The sequence below is a fragment of the Dunckerocampus dactyliophorus genome, chromosome 10, assembly GCF_027744805.1.
Source record: "Dunckerocampus dactyliophorus isolate RoL2022-P2 chromosome 10, RoL_Ddac_1.1, whole genome shotgun sequence".
In the NCBI taxonomy this organism is placed as follows: Eukaryota; Metazoa; Chordata; class Actinopteri; order Syngnathiformes; family Syngnathidae; genus Dunckerocampus; species Dunckerocampus dactyliophorus.
Genome location: NC_072828.1, coordinates 28,307,899 through 28,318,146, shown reverse-complemented (window position 1 = coordinate 28,318,146; position 10,248 = coordinate 28,307,899). Strand labels below are relative to the sequence as shown.

Sequence of the window (10,248 nt, the reverse complement as noted above, 5' to 3'; positions counted from 1 at the left end):
GCATGTTCAGCTTTATGCTAGTTGTGCTTGGTCTTCATAGCTCTTAGGTCGAATCGGTCAAAGATTGGACTTTTTCCAGCAGTGTGACGGGTCGACTAGGTTTTTGGTGAAGGGTGTACATTTGTAGCACACACTCTAGTATGCATACAAAAGAGGTAAAGACAATAAAAGATAATAAAGACATCTACATTGATGTTTCGTGGTTGAATACAGTCTATTGTTAGTCAAAAACTATGCATGTTTAAGCAAATTGTATGTATTTTTTTGCCTAAATTGAATGCATTTTCAAGCATAAAAAATACAAATAGAAGGCATTTGGAAGACACATTCAATGATGCTGGGATGCTATGTAGTTTTCTAAGTAATGTTCAGTGAGACCCACAAGCACCAGACTTGATCGCCGGAACAGGTTTTTATTGCAGGTTTGAGTTATCGAACAACAGGCCCAATAATCCCTTACATGAGCTACGGTTGCGGCCGTAACGCACGCCAAGCTAAAACCCAACTCTGAACTCCCGACGTCACTTCCTGTCCGCTCCAACGGAACACATTTACAGCAACACACACACACGAGTACAAGTTTTAGGTCTGCTATATTGGGTCATAAAAGTTTAAGGGTAACTAAAGGCATGTTATTTCATGTCAAGTGGACTCTAATCATGTTAAACTGTGTGTAGAAGGTAGTAAACAGGTTTCCTATGCTCTAACTACAAAAATATTCCATTTACAAATAAGGAATCCCACTTTTGCGGAAATTCATTTATCATGTTGGGGTGGAACCAATGAACAGCGATAAACAGGGGATTATTGTGCATTTTATAGAGAATAATTTTAGTTTTACATGCAGAAAACAATGCAAAATACATCTATATGACAAATGAAATGGACAAATGAACATTTAACGTATTTTTTTAACCTTTTTTTGAAGACTATTGTGGGTGAAGGCGGTGAGGAATTCAATAGCGTTTGTCACCTTCTTTATCAAATTGCCGGCACTCACAAGTTTCTTTCTTTGGTGGGTTATTTAGTAGTGGCACAGTCACCATTGCACAGGGCACAGTGATGGGCAAACAGACTAGCCTGTTACGTGGGCATTGTACAAAACACGGGGCAAAGACAGAGAAGTACAGCTGATTATTGTATTTTTAACAAATGAAAGTTCCTCATTGGCTGAAGCGCAGCAGTAATAGTTTCAGCTTGTTGCCCCCCTCCCCGTTGCTACTGAACAAAAGCGGCACGCTTTTTTAGTAGACGCGTGAGGCCATAAACACTTCCTGTCCATCAACGTGTACCCAAAGTGAGTCATTTTTATGTGACAGAAAAAGAGGGAGGCCTGTATACAAACATGAGACGCGTGCCAATTTTAGGAGTCACATTATATGGCAGCAAGACTTATGACCTAGTGGACCCTCTGGAATGTGCAGTCCGAAGGCTTCTCACTCTGTACTCCCGTGCTTAACACTTGGTCTTCTTATACCAGAGCACATCCACGTACGACTAATGACTTGACTACTGGAGCTTGGCAGACTGACCAGCAGCAGTTTCTCTCTGTCGGCACGGATCAACAAGATTTTTGGGGGGTTTTTTTCTCACGTGTGTGGTGAAAATGGAGATTTCACTTGAAGATGACAACGACATCTCGTCGCCCCACTTTCAGTATGAGGGAGCTCACAAGGCGTTCAGGGATCGCTGGGAAAAGACGGACGAGACGATGTGTCGCCACAGCATGTCCTTCCACTTGCACCACACCATGAGGACCGACTTCTTTGTCAGCTACCTCTACCTGTTGGAGAAAATCCCTCTTGGTGAGACGGTCCACAAGTCCTTTTAACAAAGTCCTAAATGAGTCATTCAGTGACGTGTTGCTGTGGTGAGGGATAAACACATGTCCACGTAACTTTGAAGGCATTTTAGGAAAACGAGAGACAATCGTTTTGTTATTAATTAGTTCCAAAAGGTCAGGCGAACACCAAAACGTACAAAATGACGTTATTTTTCCCATCATAAATCATGTAAATCTAATGAATCCGTTCAAGACACCCCAACATATCAACAAAAAATACATTTTTATAGAGATGACATGCAGAAAACAATCAAAACTAGATGACGCGATGTCAGTGGACCTTGCGTGTGAATGCTGATAAGCTCAAGCAAAACTGAAATGCTTTGGAAAAGGTACAAAAATCTAAATAGAGAATGAAAATAGAAGCTGTTTGGAAGCTGAAACTGGACTGAAATGCTGTTGAAATATGTGAAAACAGACAATGAAAGTAAGAGTAGTTCAGAAGCTGAGGTTGATACTGGACTTGAACCAATGGTCTTAGTAGTGTGTACCGAATCATTTTTTTTTTTATTGCGGCTGAGTGGGCATTTAAATGGCCCATTTATTTTACAACCGGAAGCGGAAGGTCCGTCATCAGCGGTTGACTCAAAAATGTGAACACAAAACACGTTTTTATAGTTTTACAAGCATAAAAGGATTTGTAAATGCATATGAGTGATGAACGAATAAATGAACATTCAAGGGTACTTTTACCGTCATTGAAGACGTGACCGTTCAAAGACATGATGTGGCAGCGAGATCGAACGCCACCACGTCAAGAATCACCTCTTCAATGAAGGCAAAAGTCGCCTTAAATGTTCATTTTATCCCTTTCGTTCACCGTTTAAATGTATTCATGTGCATTTTAGAATTGGTTTCTACATGTGAAACTACAATTGTAAGACTATAAAAACGTGTTTTGTGTTTTTGGATTTCTGGAATTGATTAATTGGGTGTGCTTAAATTTCATCTGGTTAACGTACGCTCATTTCACTTGGAGTCGGACCACCTGGAACAAATTTATGATGCTAACCAAGGTTCCACTGTATTACACGCTATTAAATATGTTCTGCATCTTAGCTGACTGTACATATACAGTATATATTAATGTCGTCTGCTTGGAATATAAATATGACATGACAGTTGAAGAAGTATCGATGGCAAGTCTCTCCTCCACTCTGCACGTTGGTGATGTCATGTCACAGTGATGTAATGCAAGGTAGCAGACCTCGCACTGTCTACACTCAGTCTTTATGTTCATGACTTATCCTTACTCTCAACACTTTTATCAGAGATCCCGTGACACATTTCCAGAAGTCACCACAGACCCTGATATCAATTTTGACAAAGTTCAGGTATAGATAACTTTCCTGTCCGACTTTCTGTTCTTGAGTATTTTAGTCCGTCTCTTGGCTCGCTGCCTCATCTTGACATTGAGCTCGGTCAAGCCTGAAATATCTCCCTTCTCAATCTTTCACTGCAGCGGCAAAGAGGTGTGGTGGATTCTGTCACAGGATCCTTGACAAGCCAACAAACAATCCCTGTAACCTTCCCTACCTCCCCATGCCAAGCCTTCTAAAGCCTGCACCAACGCCGGCTGAAACTTATTGCATTTATTTTAGCGGGAGAAGGACTTAATGCTTAATGCGGTCATGTTTGTCGCTTGCCTGGCATCACCATGTGACAGCGCGGCTACTTTTATGAATGGGGAAGCGGACACAAGAGCCAAGGACAACAGACAAAGATGCAGAAAAAGTCAGGAACTAATAATAATAACTAAAAGTAGGGGTGCTCTGATCGATCGGCCACTGATCAGTATCTGCCGATTTTTAACGCCGATCCCCTTCGCCCCCATTGCAGCATCGAGCCTATAGAGACCGCCTCCCGCCCGCTTTCCCTTTGCGAAGCCAAAAAAAAGCGTGTCTGCCGTGTGGTACTTACAGTACCTGTCGTTGTGAGAGTGATATAAGTTTTGCACTCTGTGAAACATGCCAAGACAAATACCTTAAAAAGCTTTAGTTTGGTGCGGCACTTGGCAGGGTGTGGTTAGTTTTCGCGGCTCGTGATGTGATCATCGGTGGGTGGCAGCGAATCAGCCAAATGCATTGCATTTCACACTGTAGGCGTGTCGACATGCACAGTCAAGTCATTCCATCATGCGTCCCACCAGTGAAACTGTTTCCTGTCACCTGCGAGTACATCGAGGGAGAGAAACAGTTCTACTACAGAGCTCAGCAGTTTTACGAGGATGTCCCCGCCTCAGAGGAGGGAATGATGGGAGACTTTGTCGAGATATCCAATGTGGATCTAGAGGGTTCCCGCCAGTTTCTAAAGAAGTTTGTGGTAAGTCTGATTATAATTACGGCTGTCAATCGACTAAAATATTTAATCGCGATTAAGCGCATTTTGTCCATGGTTAGCTCATAATTAATCACACTTAATCGCAGGTAGGAATAAGTTTTGGTCTGTAGTAAGTAGGGCAGTAAGTCTCATTGTGGTAAGTGATTTGATACGCAAGTACGATGACATCAGATTTTCTGTTCAGCAGTTTTGAAAATGTGGGCCATTTTATTCAAAACATAATATACATTTAATGCAAGCAGCGTTTTGTCCCACTTTGTCTTGACGGTCCTTGAACGCGCATTCTGACTTTGTCCTACGCTGTACACCTCATATTTGGTCCCGAATGCTGATGCTATGTGGCAATACATAAACGTAAGATTTCATGACCTTACTGAGTACTAATGCTCATATTTGTTCGGTACACAACCTCTCTGGAAAAGCAAGTCCAGTCTGGCACTGGTGGATGGTGGCTCTGTATTCATTTCGTGCTTTAAATTTTATGTTGTTCCTGTCAGTTTTACACCATACATAATAAATAAGATAAAGTAGATCACTATAACGTACGTATGTTTTACTGATGTGTTCATAACTAGCTAGTGTTCTGCTAATGGTAGCGCTGCTAGCTCTTCAGCCATGGTCACATTGACATACTGTAAGCCCCCAAATAGCTGCCCTCGGCCTGCCATTAACTAGCAGCTCGTACGCAAATTTTAGCTCGCAGTTCAAAGCAAAAAATCATCCGAGAGACAGCTCGCATCTATAAAAAAAAAAAAAAAGCACTCTTTAGTTGGGACAGTCGTATGCCAATGTACCACTGTATAAATGACGATAAAATAAAATACCGGCAGTGCTTCAGCACCTTCTCGCTTTTCTCTGGCAAGTCGACGTAATTACAATTACAATCATAGCGACAGTAGATACAAATAACTCTGGCTTGTTGCGAGAGCCATCTGCCAGGGCTTTCAAGCTAAATTTGCCAATCAAAATACCCTTTTCTTTCTCCATTTCTGCTCAATATCTGTGGCTCCACAGTCACAGCGACTTCCTAAAACCGAGGGTCAAACAGGACGTGCGCACATTAATCGCGCGTAAAAAAAATTTATTGCCATTAAAGGAAAACGTCCGTTAACACGTTATTAATACATTAAGTTTGACAGCCCTGATAATAATATAATCATAATTTAACCACTGAAGCAGATTTAAGCTTGCAACTGACTAAAGCTATCCTGTAAGGGTCCTGGTAAGGCCGGCACGCACTGCGCTCTGGACTGTGGCTCTGGTATCGGCCGTGTGACCAAAGGTGTCCTCCTTCCTGTCTTTGACACAATGGAGATGGCGGACATGATGGAGCACTTCCTCCTCCACGCACACGAGGAGTACCTGGGGGATGACGCGGACCGCATTGAGACCTACTACTGCTACAACCTGCAGGAATTCACCCCCCCGAAAAATAAGTACGATGTCATCTGGATGCAGTGGGTGGCATGTAAGTACCGGATGATAACATCTGCTCAAGTCGGATGGGTTGTTTCATAGAGACTTTGGGGGAAAAACTATAGATTGGTTTTTAAATGCAGTAAATCAGTCAAGTAAAACCGGACACTCTAACATTTTTGAATCACAGTGTTCCCTCGTTTATCGCTGGGATAGGTTCCCCAAATAGCCCGCTATAAGTGAAATCCGCAACATACAGTAGCCAACTTTATTTTTTGTTATTTTAAGGCTGTAAAACCCCTCACCATAGACTTTTCTCAGACAGGCATTAACATTTTCTCGCATTTCTCTCAAAGTTAAAATTTCGTTTGAATTTTAATGATCAACCTTCTAGGTCAGACACAAGGAAATATGAAGTGACTCACGTGTAATTCACTGCTATGACCACGCCTCATCGTCCTGGCGCCCTTCTGCTGTAGCCTTTTTGTATCCTTGTTAAAACATAATGCTCCTGTCGTCGTATTTTCCTCCTCCATGAGCAGAAGATGAATTTATTCCATAATGGCGCACTACAGTCCCAACTTCTACCTTCCTCCAGCATGTCCACAAGTCCAACTTTTTGTGTGATGGCTGGCTTCCTCTGCCTTTTGGGTGCAGGACGTTTCGTCTACATTGTGAGTTTTGTCGGGGAGAAAACTTGCAATCATACCGCATTCAGAGTCACACGGTTAGCTTCTTCTGTTTCGTCTATTGTTTATTGGCGCTTAGCAAGCAACTCACACGGTTTGCTAGTTTGCTCGCGATGACCACAACAGGAGACGCCACGAAGGAGATGGATTGACAAAGGTCTACAGCCAATCAGGGCGCAGAAGACAATGGGCGGTCTGAAGAGAAGACTGAAGAGAGACACCGCCGCCTCACAGAACTACAACACTCAACTTCCCACAATGGAGTTCTTCTTAAAGGGCCAGGCTCGGCCTGTAACAGCATTCATACGCTGTAAAAAATGAATAAATAAATCACTAAAATTGCACAGAAAAAAAAATCCGGGAAACAGAGTCTGCGAAAGGTGAACCGCGATGGAGTGAGGGAACACTGTATACGTACCGTATGTTCAATACACATGAAAAATCACTCTTTTCCGTACTGCAATGTTAAAAGTTTGGGTGATTTTAGGCCCATATGTGTTAATATACAATAAATCACCGCTTTTTGCCGGGTTTACGATCTAGGATCACCAGTGAATGGTGAAAATCTGTGAGTCAAAATGTCTATGATTGACACACGGCTCGTTCCTTCCTTTTCAAACCCTGCTGCTAGCTTGACGTTGACGTTTTCCTCCGATTTCAAATCAACATTTGCAACAAAAGTGACTGTCGTCATTGTTAGATTAGATTCAGCTCCAGAACCCGCCCCTTCTCTCTTCAGTTGCCATTGTTGGCATTTCAAGTATAAAATGTACAGCACAAAAAACTAGGAATGAAAATGTGGAGTTAAACTAGAAAATTCTGCATGGACGGAGCAACGAGGCAAATGCAGGAAGGCGCACAAAAGGAAATAAAAAGTCTAACATACTGTGCAAGGAACTACAGGAGAAACAGGAACTGAAGTCGAGAAGGAAGGAACTCTCAGCGGAGTAAGACCCAGTGTCTACCGGCAGGTGTGCCTTGTTGTTCCGCCCGTTGCCAGACATCAGAGCATCTGGGAGGAAACACGAGGCAAATCTAGCCAGGAAACAGAAATGTGGACTGTACAGTATCAGTTATTATTCATACGTTGGCCCGATGCTTGCTAAAAGTGAGTTTTAGTTAGTTTATCATTTACTCACTTTGTTCCCATGCAGGCCATCTGACGGACAAAGACCTGATGAACTTCCTCATCCGCTGCAAGAAGAGTTTGCGTTCAAACGGCGTCATTATCATGAAAGACAATATGGCACGACAGGGCTGCAAGTTGGACCCCATCGACAGCAGCATCAGTCGGCACCTGGACATCATGAAGTGCATCATTCACAAGGCCGGCTTGGAGGTGCTGGCTGTCGAGAGGCAGGAGGGCTTTCCTGAGGTCATCATGCCCGTCTGGATGATTGCAATGAAGTAGAATCCAGCAAACTAGATAAATAGTTGCAATTTCATTTAGCAACAAGGTGTGTCAGTAGTTTTTGGACAGACTGAAGAGGCATGACTAGGTGACCTTACCTGGCTAGTATGTGCAGTGAGCTCCAGCAGCAGTCAAACTAGGCATGCCACACAGCTCCATGCTCGGCCCCCTCCTCGTCACAATCAGAACTACTAAAACCCAACATGTTCCTTCAACATGTGGCTGTTGTTTTGCATCGGTGCATATTTTAAGTGTTACACCAGGGTTTTTATCACAGACCAGCCCAAAAAAATAAATTGAATTCTACCGCTTTTGACTGAAAAAGACACCAAGAATGTGTATTGCGGTTAATTGGTTCCAGACCCCACCGTGATTAGTGAATTTTCGCAAAGTTAGGTTCCTTATTTATAAATGGAATATTTCCGTAGTTAGAAAACCTGTTTACACATTTCTAAATAACATTAGAGCCTTCTAGACATGAAATGACATCCCAATAGTCACCTTCCATCCAACCATTTTTTATGCTGCTTATCCTCATCAGGGTCACGGGGTATGCTGGAGCCTATCCCAGCTGACTTATGGGCGAGAGGCGGGGTACACCCTGGTTGCCAGTCAGTGCGCATACAGAGAAACAACCATCAACACCCACATTCATACCTATGGACAATTTAGAGTCGCCAGTTAACCTAACATGCATGTTTTTGGAACGTGGGAGGAAACCGCAGTACCCGGAGAAAACCCACGCACGCACGGGGAGAACATGCAAACTCCACACAGAGATGCCCGATCTCCTGACTGTGTGGCCAACATGCTAACCACATGATGTGATAACGTGATAAGTGAATTCCCGCCAAGTAGGGTTCCTTATTTATAAATTGAATATATTCATAGTTAGAGCATAGAAAACCTGTTTATGACCTTCTAAATACATTTTTTTAACATTAGAGCCCTCTAGACTGGAAGTAACACCCCTATAGTCACCTTTATACTTGTATTACACAACATAGTAGACATAATAAGAATATAATTAGAAAATAAGACATATTAGACATAAATAAGACATAACATAGACTCACATTAGCATTGGCAGAGTTACTTGTTTTTGGTTTTGTTTTTTCCCCTGGACAGCACACTTCCTGTGGTGGTGATTGTCTGAGCATGCAACGCTTCACTGTAGTCTACACTCTAAACAGCAGCTCAAAACTAAACAATACACCGTCTCTACAGTAACATGACTGACACCTAGTGACCAGTGTAGAAAACTGTACTACATATACCGTTACATGTGTCTACTGTGTACTTTATTTGTGTTCATTTAGCAATTTTTATGCTTGAAAATGCTGAAATTATGCCAAGAATGTGTAAAGTTTGCCTAACTATGCAAATGTTTTGACTAATAGGCCATATTCCACTACAAAACAGTGATGATTTATTAGTTTATTTTTAAAAAGCGTGAGAGTGAGGCCGCAAAATTCGAACGGCAAAGTGGCGAGGGACGACTGCAATGAAATTAGTGGCTAAAGAAATGAATAAGGTATTATGACATTGGAAGAAATTTGCAGGGCAATAATCGTCAGAAAGAAGCAGTGTTTATTATGTTGAAATAAAGTTGAATGTTAAAGTTGAGTGAAGCAGCAAAATAGAGAGAGTGAAACTATAACACTAAACTACCTAACGATCTTTACTACTTCAGATAATTCATTCAGCAGTGTCTACGTCCTCAACGTCAAGCGAAAACACTGCAAAAATGCCACAAACACGGTGAAAGATGAAAACACCCGAATGTCCGATAAAATATGACTTTCCTGCTGAACGTTGTCATATAACGCGTGCTTGTGCAGTCGTCTCCATCACACAGGCTCCTTTTGTAAGCAAACCCCCGCTCTGCTTTGTATCAAAGTCACTGGAAGGCACAGAATATCACGTTTCACAAACCAAATCCTGTCACCTGCGACAGCTTCGATGTGAAAATGTGACTGTGAATAAAACCATTTGGAAAAGTTCTTTAAAAAATAATGAAAACACTTCACGTGGTTTGCCGACACCTCCCTTTTACGCTCTTTCCATTCTTCATTTTTTTTAAAAATCATTTTGGCTGTGTTGATGCTTATGATTTGAATTTTGGCGGACTTGTGTATTTTTATTTGATCTTATGATTTCTACAGAGTCTAAAATGCATTGTGGGGAAAAACTGCAATTAAAGCACAGACCAAGGTTAACACAAAATAGAAGACATTTGTGGTGTTTTTTTTCCGAAAATGCTGCCACTCAAAGACTCATGTGCTGTTACATTGTTGATGGTAAATGTATTTCTTACTTGAAAAGGAGTCAACTTGGCACTTTTATGTGTTGCACAAACGTACTTTGAATTGACGCAAATTCATTGAGAATCAGTGAAACGGTGACATTTATTTTCTTAGCATTTTTGCTTAGCATTTTTTGCTTTCCATTGAGGATTTTAAGGTTGAAAGCTGACAAATTTCAAATAATTACTGTATTTTCTGGACTATTAAGTCACACTTTTTTTCATGGTTTGGCTGGTCCTGCCA

The 10,248-nt window shown here is 41.9% G+C and overlaps 1 protein-coding gene across 1 annotated transcript; it reads left to right on the top strand.

Moving 5' to 3' along the window:
• Nucleotides 1-1,606: 1,606 nt before the first annotated feature.
• ntmt2 (N-terminal Xaa-Pro-Lys N-methyltransferase) lies at nt 1,607-7,699 on the top strand. The gene is made up of 4 exons (XM_054790461.1): nt 1,607-1,805; nt 3,993-4,165; nt 5,399-5,651; nt 7,443-7,699. Exons 1-4 carry the CDS (start codon nt 1,607-1,609, stop codon nt 7,697-7,699), a joined length of 882 nt encoding a protein of 293 aa, XP_054646436.1.
• The last annotated feature ends 2,549 nt before the right edge of the window (nt 7,700-10,248 follow it).